Source organism: Mixophyes fleayi, chromosome 2, assembly GCF_038048845.1.
Source record: "Mixophyes fleayi isolate aMixFle1 chromosome 2, aMixFle1.hap1, whole genome shotgun sequence".
Classification (NCBI taxonomy): domain Eukaryota; kingdom Metazoa; phylum Chordata; class Amphibia; order Anura; family Limnodynastidae; genus Mixophyes; species Mixophyes fleayi.
In genome coordinates this window covers 284,504,053-284,519,251 of record NC_134403.1, presented here as the reverse complement: position 1 = coordinate 284,519,251, position 15,199 = coordinate 284,504,053, and the positions used below count along the sequence as shown (strand labels likewise).

At 38.1% G+C, this 15,199-nt stretch overlaps 1 protein-coding gene across 1 annotated transcript in view; it reads left to right on the top strand.

Annotated features, from left to right (window-relative positions):
• TRIM33 (tripartite motif containing 33) overlaps positions 1–15,199 on the top strand; it is a 72,165-nt gene that overhangs the window by 39,211 nt on the left and 17,755 nt on the right. Inside the window, exons 4-8 of the mRNA XM_075196293.1 lie at positions 1,427–1,559; positions 5,472–5,588; positions 6,756–6,870; positions 10,463–10,609; positions 11,228–11,345. Of these exons, the coding sequence (XP_075052394.1) occupies positions 1,427–1,559; positions 5,472–5,588; positions 6,756–6,870; positions 10,463–10,609; positions 11,228–11,345 (630 nt within the window). The remainder of the gene's footprint in view (positions 1–1,426; positions 1,560–5,471; positions 5,589–6,755; positions 6,871–10,462; positions 10,610–11,227; positions 11,346–15,199) is intronic.

The window sequence follows — 15,199 nt, the reverse complement described above, 5'->3', positions numbered from 1 at the left end:
CTTTAGTCATTGTCCACTAGTCTCCTTCTTATGAATCTTCTCTTATTATTTCATCCTCTTGTTCTAACTTTCATCTGATGGTTCCGTAATGTTATGGGGTATATTTTTCTGGCATACTTTGGGAGCAGTCATTCCTTTAAATAGGGAATAGTCAGTTCGTAGTGTGGAGTGATTATCTTCGCCCAATTTTGCAGCATTTCCTTCCAGACAGGAGCGCGGTGTCTTCTAGGGGGACATGTGGTTGCCCAATGGTTTGGTCATGACCTTGTTAGCCAAGCATCTGGAGACCAGAACTAGCACAATACCTGTAATCACCAACTGCCTGGCAGTGGTAATCATTACCTCGACTACGAAAACGTCGACAAGCGTTTCCCCGACATGGACAGCGTGAACCTGTCATTGATGACAGACTGGTAATCCCGACCGTTTCAGAAACAGACCTACTAATCGTGGCGATTCAGCATCTCGGCATCAGTAAATGACATCACTTTGAAGCCCAATACTACTTTTTGTGCAGTTAAGGGGTACAATGTTCAGTCGCCGCTTGCTTGCATTACCGCCTTAACTGCACAAATAAGATCATCGGGCTTCAAAGTGGCATCATTTACTGGTGCCAGGATTCTGAATCGTCGCGATTACTGGAGGTCTGTTTCTGAAACGGTCGGGATTACCAGTCTGTCGTCAATGGCAGGTTCACGCTGTCCATGTCGGAGAAACTCTTGTCGGTGTTTTCACAATCGCGGTAACGTATCCAACCCCTGCCTGAAGTCAGGATCTAGTACAGTATTTGTAATTGCCAACTGGCTTGGGGTAGGAACTAGCACAGTGGCTATATCAATGATAATATATCACTAACCACAGCTACAATTGTAACCCTGCAAAGATATAGATATACTGTAGATATAGATATATTTTTATGTATTATTTTTTTGGCCAAGGCTGTCTTTACATCCTGGTATAGATCATTTGTTTGCATCATTCCCTCAATGTACAGTGCTATGTAATATGCTGGCATTTTTATAATTAAAAGATAATCTGAACCCAGTTCAGCATTTGTGGAAATATTCTGGAACACTACCTGAATCAATGTGTCCAGCATCAGTTCAAATGTCTGCTCTTACGAATTCCAAAAAGTGAGCCTTCCTTCTTCCCAGAAAGTTACCTTCCTTTCTAGTCTACCTAGTCATTCTGCTGTCACAGTGAGTGCTGTATATTGGCAGTATACATAGCATTTTACTCTGTGTGGGAGATCTTTTCGAACCAGCTTGATAAGTCAGCCATAGGTTCAACCACTGCTTGAGTTAGGTGAGCATTTTGTGATCTGATGTGCAGGCACTTTTGTGGGAATAAGAAGAGGGTTTTTTTGTCCTTCTACATTACCGCTAAACCAACTTCGATATGCAAATTAGCATCTCTCTTTTTGTAGAATCAGTGGGAGCTTCAGGTCAGCGTCCGGTTTTCTGTCCCGTCCATAAACAGGAGCATCTCAAACTGTTCTGTGAAACTTGTGACAGACTGACGTGTCGGGACTGCCAGCTTCTGGAGCATAAGGAACACAGGTAACTTGTGAATTTCTACAAACTATAAATTGGCCACACACTGGCAAGCCAAAGTGATTTTTGTTGCATCATTCTCAAACGTGGGATTATTTTGTTGTCACATGTGTAGATATCGATTTACTAAAAACCTTTTCAATTTTGTAACATTAATTGACAGGGACTCGTAAAGCACTTTTTTTATTTTTATACATACATATCTTGACTAGTAATTTTTTTTTTTTGTATACTTAAGCTGGTTATACACTGCAGGTTTTTTAACCAATTATCTTGTAGATTACACGATAAATGACTGTATCAAATTACTGTGTACGCTCCCATGGTCGGGTTTTATTGTTCCAAAGCACGTTGTATCGTTTGATTTTAAAAACTGATGGAACAATGTAGGGCAAATGTGTTACTCATGACCAACAATGTAGGCATATCGCGAAAGTGTGTAGAGTCACAATCAAACTAGACAACAGTGATATATGCCAACTCTTGGACAAAAGATGTTCTGTTTTTGGTTTTCCAATGTGCTCAACTGCTGCTTTTGATTTGTATTCGATATGTAGTTTCAGGCAAAAAAAGAAAGTAATCAACCATTGTGCAGCATTTCAAAATCCAGTTAGCTATTGATATATTAATACTAGTTATGCACCTGTAGTTTTGACTAATGGTACCAATTGCTCTTTCAAAAGATGATGTATGGCATGTGCATTGCCTAGAACTGCAGTAATCGTTCAGTCCTGGCAGTGCAATTGGTATATTGTGCAAAGGTTTGAATAGAGCTGAACGAAGTATCACCATTCATAATTACCTGTGATTAATATTGAAGTTGGACTGCAGCCATTATTATTATTATTATTATCATTTATTTGTTAGGCGCCACAAGGTTTCCGCAGCGCCGTACATAATACAAACAGGAGACCATACAGGGTGACATAGTACACAGCAATAAACACAAAGTACCAATACTTCAGAACTCCGGGCAGACATATGAGTGAAGATGGAGTAGAAGAACAGGTATGGAGACAGGAGGGGAGAGGGGCCCTGCTCATACGAGCTCACATCCTAAGGGAGGGTGGACAAACAGGTACAGGAGGGATCCATTAAAGTAAGGGAAAGAAGGGTGGGGCTGGTGGAGAGAGGGGAGAACAAGAGAAGGATGTTTGCGAAGGTGCAACGAGGTAAGGGTTAAGTGGATTGTTGGTAGGCTTTGAGGAACAGGTGAGTTTTGAGTGCCCGTTTGAAGGAGCATCCAATTTTATCCACTAAAAAAGCGAGAACAATAATTTGCACTATGTTGCCCAGCAAATGTTTACACAGTGCCACGCATTTCAACTTCTGTCATGGTATAGGAATGTTTGTGTATGTGTATATCCACTGATCGGCCATAACATTAAAACCATCTGCCTAATATTGTGTAGGTCCCCATTGGGCTGCCAATACAGCTCTGACCCATCGAGGCATGGACTCCACAAGACCTCTGAAGGTGTCCTGTGGTATTTGGCACCAAGTCGTTAGCAGTAGATCTTGTAAGTCCTGTACGTTGTGAGGTGCGGCTTCCATGGCTCGGACCTTCTCCAGCACATCTCACAGATGCTCAGTCGGATTGAGATATGGGGAATTTGGAGGCAAGGTCAACACCTCGAACGCTTTGTCATGTTTATCAAACCATTCCTAAACAATTTTTGCATTGTGCATTATTTTACTGAAAGAGGTCACTGCCATCAGGGAATACCATTGACATGAAGGGATGTGCTTAGTCTGCAGCAATGTTTAGGTAGGTGGCATGTGTCAAAATAATATCCACATAAATGCACCAGGAAGCAATATGGGGGAAAAAAGGTTTCCCAGCAGAATATTTCCCAGAGCATCACACTGCCTCTGCTGGCCTGGTTTTTCCCATAGTGCATCCTGGTGCCATTTATTCCCCAGGTAAACGGCCCGCACACACTCTGACGCCCTCATGATGTCAAAAAAAAACGTGATTCATCAGACCAGGCCACCTTCTCCCATTGTGCCATGGCCCAGTTCTGGTGCTCACGTGCCCATTCTTTTTATCATAGCAGCAATAACTTCTTCAGCAACTTGTGCTACAGTAGCTCTTCTGTGGGATTAGACCAGTCTGGCTAGCAATATTTTCTGTAAACTAGCTTATTTTTTTTAAATGCATTTGGGACCAGATGGACTACCTATGCCACCCTGTCTGTTTTGGGAAGTGGCTGGGCTTACTTTGCCACCGTTCCCTTTCTTTATCCCAAATGCGCCCTCTAACCGCATTAGGAGGGGCTTAAGCTGCTGCCACCACTGGACTCCTTCACAGCATCCAGAATTGCAGTTCTTCTGTATAACTGTCGCTACTAGTGTACCCCCTTGCTGGTGCACCTGAGCTGGTACCCTTAACCTCTTCCTATAGATCAGAGTTGCTGTGGATGGATTCCCCCTGGCCTATCCCACTTGCCAGAGCTGCTGGGTAGTGGACAGTGCTGTGGTACCGGAAAGCTGGATCCAAACCTCAGAACAGCCGGAGAAGGATTAGAGTTGGGTCTCATTTGTAGGTCACAAGATCACAGGAAATTACAGCATGGAAGAAGTTGTCAAGCAGATCTTGAAGCAAGTGATGTTTGTTTAGCTCAAGTGTCCTGACAAGCACAGTTCACACTGGTTGAAGGTACCAGTGATCAGAACGTCAGATGGAACAATAATGCATCTCAATGCAAACGCTCTTTTTATACAGCTTTTGGAGGCTAGCTTGGCAGGAGGTAATCCAGCCCCTGTCTCTATAACCAATCTGGACTGATTCATGCAGCCTGCAAGTGAATCTGCCCAATGAGGTTAACACCTTTTTACTTAGAGGCTAGTGGCAGAGGGGGAGTGGCCCACTGTCCACGAGCTGCCAGGGAGAGGGGGGCATCAGCCCACTTTCCTCCCTGGTGCCTTTCTGTCTTGTGCAGAAATTTATCTTTTAAATCTCCCACCCAAAACTACTTCCAGGGACCCTGTACTGAGGTCTGGCTTTCACCCCTGGCCGAAAGTAGTACCAGGGGAGAGCAGCCAGACCTCGGGGCAGCAGTCCCTGCCCCATTGCTAGCTCTTTGAGCTTCAACAAGTGACTGACTTAGCCTCCCGGGTCCCCCAGGAGGCGCTGCACTAGTTGGATATACTTGCATCCAGGAGGCTACTGTCGAAGCCCCTCTGCCAGCCACTGAAACTGGCTGCCAGGGGGTGAAAGATCCAGGGCTGCTCCTGCAGTTCCCTCTGGCCCGAGGTGAGTGCATTTTAATTATACATACACATGCCATACACATACATCCTACATTTAAACACATTTACATTATACACACATTAAAGTTACACATAGCTTCACTCAGTGCCGGGGGTTAACCCTTGCTGCATGCCGGCTAACTACCAGCGCTGCAGCGCCTGTACATTAAATACATTTTACCTAACTACATGGCGCTACGTTTAACCCTTCATTTGCTGCAGTGGCGGGTATTGCTTTCACGCAGTGCACACATAAAATACATTTTTATTTACAGTATAACAATTAAACATCGAGCTTATTCACGCGGTGCCTAGCGCTGGTGATTTAACCCCACCGCCGGGTATTAATCCTCCCGATGTCGGAGTCCATCTCAAGATGGCCGCTGCACGAGCCGGCCACAGTATTAGTCCTTTAATATCTGAGTCATGGAAGAGACTAGACATTTACAGAAATGCCGCACAATGTACTGCTCCGTGACCAGTTCTGAAGGGTCATTTTTTCTTTCTTTTTTTTTTTTTTTATTGGTCTTCCTTTTTTGTTTCTAATGTGTAAGTCAACTAACACACATGTAAAGCTGTAAAGCCTCATTAGACCACCATTGATAACTATCTGATAATAGAACTGTATGTGCTATTTTTTTATTTTTTAAAAAATTCTTTTGGCAGGTACCAATTTTTGGAGGAGGCTTTTCAGAACCAGAAAGGCGCCATTGAAAACCTCCTGGCAAAGCTCCTTGAAAAGAAGAATTATGTGCATTTTGCTGCTACTCAGGTTCAGAACAGGTAGTTTTACACACTTTTTAAATTAATAAATGTGGTTTATTCAGTTTGAATGTAATTTCTGGCATATGTATGAAACCGTTTATATATTTTGTTTTACTACAGTTCAATGTAGATTGGGAGATTTTAGAATAAGTTTCATGGAAGTGCGGTTATACATGTGATCATTGTTTTTTCAGTTTCTCCATTGATATCTCAGTCATGCTTTCTTGAACACAATAAGAAAAACACTTAATTCACAAAATTGGAGAAACTCTGATCTATCCAATGGTTATAGTCTGAGAGGGTGTAGTATGAAACAAAACCTAAACTTCCATGTGAGAGGCCTTTGTTTGTTTAAAAGTGATAAATGAGTGTTTGAAAACATCACTTATGATTTATACCGAGAAATGCTATAAAGTATATTTTTATAATCTGCTCTTTTTATTCAGCATTACATTTAACACTTTTAATGATGTAATTAAAATTCAGATACAGAATACATTACTGCACTCATGTTAGATTATTTATTCAACAATTCATTGATTTTGTTAATGAGATGCATGAAACTAGTATCAACCGTAGAACAGTTTTTGTACTATTTTCATAAGTAACAAAAATGGCACATTTCACAGCTAAAGGAAGGTATAGTACAGTTCATGTTTCCCTCTGTGGAAGTAGTTGGTATATTACAGACATTGTCAAATTAACTGCCATTTTTATGATTAATGAAGTCCTTTAAAACATTAATTTTTTGTGGTCCTGGAGGAGAAGCACCACTTTACGGCAAATCACAATTTTGTTGAGTGGCTCTGTTTTGAACAACACTTGCCAGTAATCCAGGAATTGCTCCCACTATGTAACACATTTTAGATGTCTGGAAGAGTTCCATTACATTAAAAGTTCAAATATCATTTATAGCACATCCCTACCACCAATCTAGCAGATTGCCTAGGTCTCAATATTCTCCTTATTCCGGGGGCATGGGGAGAATATCAAACCTTCTGGTCAAGATGCCATTACTGTAGAGGAAAGGGTCTTGTCTTCTTGTCTCCCCCAATATCTTTCCTCCTTTCTTTTTTTTTTTTTTTTTGTGTTTTGTGAGATTTTCATCTTGCTCGGCAATATATACAGTGACATGATACAAACATGGGTCACTTTCAATATCTCATTATTTCTGGTGTTCTGTAGGATAAAAGAAGTGAATGAAACCAATAAAAGAGTGGAGCAGGAAATTAAAGTGGCTATCTTCACCTTAATAAACGAAATAAATAAGAAGGGCAAATCTCTTCTGCAACAGCTGGAGGTAGGATAAATGTTTTTTACTCTGACATTTTTTGCAGTCATGGAAATTAAAATGTAACTGGAATCCTTAATCGTTAAAACTTAAAGAAAAAAAAAATCTATATAAATGTATCTTTTATAGTCTACTTCTTGTGTCCTTAATGTGTATGTGAACCCCAGGAAGACAGTTAATCAAGCACTGTGATTTTACTTTGAAAGTAATTTTTTGCAATTGCTATATGCATAGTAAACTATTGCTTGTGGAATGTGTTGGTAACCATTTGTAAATTATGACATTCTCTGTAAATGATTGTGGACACAAAACTAAGTCATTAACAGTTGCAAATTAAGGTATCCATTAAAAAAATAAAGTACAATATACTATGGGGTGAATTTCTAGTGATGTGTCTAATCATCAATTTTATTTTAATTTTACGTTTTTCTACTTTTTGTTTTGACTTTTTTTTTTTATGGGGAGAGGAAGGGATTCTTAGATGTAAGACAGCTACTCTTATTATGACAGTTTAAATATCGATATCTAAACGGTATAGTGGGTATGGCCAAATGTGGAAGTGTTATTTTACTATGAGTGCAGAGCTATTTCAGTTGTATTTTATTTGAAAACATGAATGTGTAGGCATCTGTTTTTAATTGGTGTTTTTTTTTAATCATTTCTGACAGTCTAGTTTGGTACATTTCTTAATAAGTATGTGTCATTCATGGGATTTGGTGTTGCTTTTCCAGAGGTAGCAAAACTGCCTCCCTGGCCAACAGAGAGAAATGGTGTTGTGTCCCCCGTTTCCTTCCGATTGGATGATTTAGATTACCAATAAGAGAAATCAAAGTTTTATTGCTTGTAGATTCAAACTACAGTGTGTGACTTTAAGGAAATTTTACCTTCATTTGTGTCCTGATCAATGGATGTTTACCTTCTATAGACACTAAGTAAATTTAGCAAATATATGGAAATAATGTAAGTTGTTCTACTTCCGTCTCAGTAATTCTGTTTTGAATACGTTATGCTTAGTTTTCCATTGCAAATAATATTGTAAAAACACTATTTACTCTGTCAAATCATGCTATCCTTTACTTTATGGAGAGAGATTGAATCTGCTAATAAGATTTTTATTCACTAGTCTGAGAATCGCGGTAAAACCCATTTGAATATTAATGCACTAATGCATGCTTTCACTGCTCGTTGATCTGTTTTTTTTTTTTCTTGTGCTATTGTATACATTTTTTTTAATTTAATAGCTAGCATGGCCAGTTTTTCATATTATGTTGGACATGACTACTCTTGTCTTGTTTAATTTACATAATTGGTTTTAGACTATCCTTTTTTGGCTTAGAGGTGTGAGTTCTAAAACACAGAAGTAACACAACAGAAAAAAACAGACTTATTGACTCTAAGGGGCATATTCAATCAGGCTTCCGGTCCGCAGTAACGCCCGTTACTGCGGGACCTGCGCAATATTGCCGGTAATACGTTACCGCAATAACGCATATTTTTCTACAAAACCCTATGCGGGTGCGCAGGAAAATCTGTTATTGCGGTAAAGTGGATTGACTTCTTGGCCCGTTACGACGCGTCCCCGCAAACCAGAAACTTAATTGAATTGTCAGGTTTTAACATGTTTAGGGGCATATTCAGATTTATAGACTACTATAGTTTGCCTCTGCTACAAAAAAGAAAAGCCTAACTAATCAAATTATACATTTTGTTCACGCCTAACCAGCTTGATGACTGACACCTATCGACGAGTTAAAGGATAACTTTAAGTACAGTCATCTGTGTCACCCTGCCGACATTAGATTTGAACGCTGTAGTTCGAAAGTCTATATGCATATCTGGGGTCAAACTTGATGTTCAGTTTGTAACTATTGACTGGTCCCCAGATGATCGCAGGAGCTTCAGGACAGTTAAGTTCTATGTACACTTTAGTAAAGAGTGTATATAGAAAGCAGGATGGGGTCATATTTACAAAACAGACCTTAGGGCAAGGGTTCCCAAAAGTTTTTTGAGTCCTTTAGTGATCCCAGGCAAAAATAATAATAAAAAGTAAATACAATATAAAGATAACTTCATAAATAATATAGGTTTTCAAGAACATGTGGTATTTTGTAGCAGTATTTAAAAGAGCAACTTCATGAAAGGATTCTAAACCACTTGAATTCAGAAGCTAAGGAAACGCAATATTTTGAAGGCAGGAAATTCTTCTAGTTTTTAGACCACTTATTTTGAGTTAAAATCTTGGAATGAAGTTTACAGTGAGAGAAGAAATAAATTTAGGCAGCCCACAAGGACACTTCTAGGTATAAAATTGAGCCCCACCAGGCATTTGTTATCATATTTTGACCCCCTGCGGTTTATCGACTCCATTGATTGACTTATTGACCCTTTGATGATTGATATTGACCACTTTGGGTATCCCTGTCTTAGGCTCTATTTTGTGACCCCTCTGGATGAAAACAAAATCCTTTTAAATAAAGTTCTCCTGATGCAAATTTACTACTTTACACTATAAGCCGAATATTGCTAAAGTTATTTCGGTTAATTACATTATGCTTTTATCTAGCCCCCCCCCCCCCCCCCCCTAAATTCCTTTGGACACAGAATTAGTATGTGTTTACATGGATCAATGATCACTTTTAAAGTCTCCTTTTTTTGTTGGTCTGTAGAATTGTACAAATGCTGTAAATGTTTGTGTCATCTTTTTTTTTTTTTTTAGACTATGCTGTATATAATTGTATTATAAATGTTGCACAAATGAAATAGTTTTATTGATTTGGAATAGGCTGTACAGGTGCACTGTGTCTTTACAAGAACTTTTGAATAGCACAAAGTCTCATTCATGTGCTTCAATCGCTTGCTAGCTTAAGCAAGCAAGGTTGTAGACAACTGTATGTTTATGGTATTGCAATCAACTTTGCTGCTTAGCTCTGTAGAGCCATGTGTAGTACTCATATTGTGTTGCATAATCAGACTATATATCAAGCTACCTTTTTGTACCTTGGGAGAAATCTAGAAGACAGAATGTATCCTGTACATTGGCTTATAGAAGAATATTACTTAGGAGTTTTACATTCATCTATAGGTTTTAGAGTTTGTTACCTGTATAAAGGCATTCTTGATGCATCTTGACTTTCTTGTTATAATGTGATTTGTGTGTGGTTTTTTTTTTTCTTCTTATAAATATAAGCCTCTCTAAATTAAGTTGGACCTAAAAAATAAGAAGAAATTGTGTGAGGTTAGGTAGCAAAATGTGGTAGATGTAAGTTTATATAATAACTGATTATTTTTTTTTTGCCTAGGGCAATATTTGCTTCTTGCCAAAGGCAAGAAGCAAATCTCTTGTGGCCTAATACTGGCTGTCCATATAATACGGTGCAATGGGAAAAGGTGGACCACTGGCATTAAGCAATAAAGCGGCTTTTATTTTGGCAAAATAAACGAAATTATGAGTTGCTTTTCCAAACAGAGAATGGATTAACCTGAAAATAAGTTTATAGTCTGAGTTCTGGCATGAAAGTTGTTTGTTTTGTGAAGGCACTTACAGGTGTGGTGTTAATGTATTAAAAGAATATGAATAACCAGTTGGATTGTCTTTCATCAGAGTGTCACAAAGGAACGACAGATGAAACTTGTACAGCAACAAAATGATATAACAGGCCTCTCCAGACAAGTGAAACATGTGATGAATTTCACAAACTGGGCTATAGCAAGTGGCAGCAGCACAGCGTTGTTATACAGCAAACGTCTGGTAAGTCTCATTCCAAAAATAATGCACTGATTTAGCACTCGCAGTGTAGAACAAGCCATAACATAATTATCTCTAAATTGAAAGTAAAAACTGTTAATAAATAAGGAAGAAACATTTTATAGTGTACCAGACACTTAATGACTTTGGGGAAGAAAAAGGAAAAACCAACCATCACACACACTAAACTGTTTATATTAAGATTGAAAAAACAAACTATAAATGGGAAGTGATGAAACAGGACATGCAGCCTTGTTTCACAGAGTATGTGGGTCTTTTACCTTTTTAGCACTAGTATTAGTGTGAATATATTTTAATTGTTGGTGTCCACTTTTCGAAGCATGATGCTATATTAGGCCAACAGTTCCTGGACCAATGATGATCAAGCATAGTGTTGAAACAAGATTTTTAGCTGCTATTAAGACTTCATCTTGGAGAAAATACAAGGTACAAACCTCTGTGGATTTGAGGTTTTAAGTAAACTCTATAACTTAATGTTGTTGAATCACAAAGTTAATAAGACTAATTTAATTGCAGTATTTGTATTTGGTCAACTGAGAAAACCTTAATATCAAATGGTTTGTTCTTCAATTTTAAATATCCTGTAACCTTTTCTTCCAGATTACGTTCCAGTTACGTCATATCTTAAAGGCGCGATGTGACCCGGTTCCTGCAGCAAATGGAGCAATACGATTTCATTGTGATCCAACCTTCTGGGCAAAGAATGTAGTTAATTTAGGTAAAGTTAAAATGTTTACAATTTTTACGTTTTTTCACGAATATAAAATCATTCTTAAAAAAATATATCAACACAACTGTATTAAAAGGACTGGAAGCATATTCATAGAATTATTTTTTTTTAAACATAAATATTGTATCATTCCATTGTTTACACTGCCTTTTAAGAGAAGGAAGTGTTTTTGGCTAGCAATACTTTTATTAGATAGCGCAACAGGTTGGAACAACAGTGAGGTCTGACAGCTGCTTGACAGAGATCCTGTGTTCTGTTGGATCCTTTATTATCTTCATCTTACTGTAATAAGTGTGCTGTATTCGCAAAACCTGTTATTGGAAGCAAGGCATATGAGGTAAGACAGAACATGGGAGCACCATTAAATGGATTTTTAGGTAGTCAGCAGTATATACTTATGGTAGTGACAGACTCTTCCTCTACAAAAATAATCAATTTGACATGTTTGAAAAAAAAATTATTTGAGATTTATCAATGCGGGTGCCTCTTTAACAGATATATAGGATATCCTTCATTGGGGCCAAATCAGGATATTCTGAATAAAATACAATGTTTATGTTCAGTGTAAAGTCCATGTTTATACATGCATATTTGTAAATTAGTTCTTACAGATAATTAGTGAACCTGGTTGCGATCGAGGTGTCTGATTTATTGTGTATTGTACTGTCAACGAACAATTACTGTGTGGCTGACTGATTTTGGCAAGTTAATTTAGATCACAATATAACATTGGCCTACTTGCAGGTCATTGAAAATGCACTTGAGATGGGATTACAGCTCTTTTGGTAAATATTTTGAATTTTAACACTACTGCACAATACTTTCCAGGATATTGGGTTGTGTTTTTTTAGCATGGAGAGAACCACAATTGTGCATGTCCATTTGTACTTTTATATAGGTAAATTAAACAGGCAATCCATACGGTACAAGGGAGAAATCTTTTCAGAGAAAATATGTACTGGCTTTATTTCTCATTATTATGTAGCGCTAGCAAATTCTGTAACAGTTTACAATTGGGGCAAACACATTAATAAAAGAGATGAGAAGTCCCTGCTCGCAAGCTTACAATCTATGGGACCATGGACGTTTGACACATGAGGTTAAGTCTGCATATTGCATTTGGGTCCAGCCGGTATGCAAAGCTAAAATGTTATTTGTATTCTATATTATCCTGTCACACAGCAGTGTTGGTCAGGGGTCAGAGGGTTGTTGACTCGTGTGAATTGTGTAAAGAGTTTTAATAGGGTAACCTTGTGTAGTTTAGTCATTTTATAAGCTTGCCTGAAGAGGTGGGTTTTCAGAGAACACTAGAATGTTTGTAGACCAGACCAAAGTTTTATTGTGTGAGGGAGGGCATTCCATAGAGTGGATGCAGATCTTGTGCAGAATAGAGGTGTCTAGTTGGGAACTATTTTGAGACAAGTGAGGTGATGTATGCAGTTTTGTTGATGGCCTTGTAGATTAGTAGAAGTATTTTATATTGGATTAGGTACAAAAAGGGCAACCGATGTACAGACTGACCGTGTGGTTCAGCAGAGGAAAAACGATTTGCAAAGAATATCAATGCCCTTTCTTGGAAAATAGATTGTAGGGAAGTCTGATTTGGGGAAGACCACTATGGAGAGAGTTGCAATAGTCAATGCGGGAGATTAGTGCATGAACTAGAGTTTTTGCAGTGTTTTGTAAATTATGTGCATATTCTGGAATTGGTTTTTAAATGTATGCAACATGATTTAAATAGTCTGTGGGGAACAAAGGGTGTTTCTGCGTCAAGGATCACACATAGGCTCGTGGGGTGAGATTAATGGTCATGTTATAAGGAATATTTGTGTAACTTACCAATGGTATAGGAAAGTAATTATTGAACAGTGGTGCTAGACTGTATCGTTAATTCCTGCCCGTAGAATTTCTTAAAAATATGACATGACAAATGAAGGTTGCTTTATATAGCAAGATACATAAAATACAGAAATTTATTTTACCAGTATTTGTATTTCACTACCTTATCAAATGATATGCGCTGTATGTGTTTAAAAAGTACATTTTGAAGAACAGCTTCCTTCAGAAGTATAACCCTGTTTTCAAACTAAGTGACTTCTAGTTTAATGTCCTTTTAATTTCTGATAGAGATAGCACTGTGCTTGAATTACACATAATTGGTATAAAATAGTATTTCATACTGTTGCCAGACTCAAGCTTGGAGTGTTATTTTTCTAACTGCATTAGATCACTAAGAAGTCTGCTTGTGACATGCGTCAAAGTATCCCTGTTGGACAGGCACAGTAATGGTGTGACAACCTGAGGTGAATGTGTATGATTAAATGTGAGAGTAGTGCCAGTTACTCTAGCAAGCGGAATCCTGCAGGACTTTATATAAAGTGAACCTGACAGTTGCAGTCTGAAAAGATTGGTCTGTAGTCTGGAAAAAAAATTCTTAAATCATGCTTAAATATTTACACAACAGTGATTTATTTTTTTTACCCTTTTTAATTGTCGTACAGTAAACTTTCTGTATAGAGCAATATGCAATGTAAAATGAAGCTTCCCCGATCTGTCTCAAATTCTTAGTCCAATGTTACAGCTGAAATAGCGAATCTTCATAATTGTAAGTTCTAGTCAGTGGCTGGATAACTTGTTTTGTTCTCTTTTATTATTGTAAATGTATCCCAAACCAAATATCCTAAATGTATTAAAGAAGTGTTGCTAAAGTTGAATGTGTGTTTTTAGCCAGTTCTAGAAAAATGTAGTTGTGTGCAGGGACCTGGAGCTGGAAATTATGAAGGGCCATCTGATGTCCATCCGACGGTCTGATTAAATACTATTTCTCTCAATAGTAAATGCATCTCTCTGAATGGGGATTTTTCTCGGCCATTGTTTGCTAGAAGAAAACTTTGTAAATGTGAAAATGGGATCAATCGATATACAGGAGACTGCATATAAAAATGCTATCAATCAAATAGTGGGTAAACTATGTTAATATAGATAGGAGACTGCACACTTCATCCTCAAGGAGAAAAACCAAGGATGCGGTTTGTGATGACACAGAATCCCCCTTCAACATACATTACTCCAAATGATAACTGGATCCTTAAAACATCTCGGGAGTTGTTTTACTTCTAATAATAAATACCACTAAGTTTACATGTTGATATACTGTATATTGAGATGTGTGGCTCCCTGCCTGAGCCTGCTATGCTTCTTCTTAATCCTACGCTTATACAGCGTGTGGCGGTGAGAAGGTATGACCTCACCTGGTGGAGGAGCTGCACACTAGCAAAGCGGGGATGGCTTGTTTACAGGGTATTGTCTTGCCTGTTTCTTATTAGCTGAGAGGTTTCCTTAGTCATAGAAATGGTGTATTTAGGACAGCAACCACACATTGCGGCTTAATTCAATGAGATGGAAATTTAGTTTGCACAATGTTAAAGTCAAGTTAATTGAACATTTACATGTGAGATGGTCTATCTAGTATTGCCATTACAATGTAGTATTGGTTTTGGTGAAAATGACAAGTACTTGCAATGTTGTTAGTTGTGACTCTAGAAGGATAATTTTATATATAATGGAGAAAAAAAGTTGCAAAAACTTGTGTTGCAATACATTTCTGATTTAACTACATGCTGAAACCATTACAGACAGTAAATTTCATGTAGTCATAGTTTCTTGTAGACGAATTGATGAAAATGTATACTACTGTTTTCTACAGTATGAAGACTTAGGGTTTGAAAAAAATGGAGATGTTGCCTATAGCAAGTAGATTCTACTTATTTACTTAGTCTGCAAAATGACAGCTAGAATCTGATTTGTAGTTATAGGCAACATCTCCACTTTTTCAAACCCGC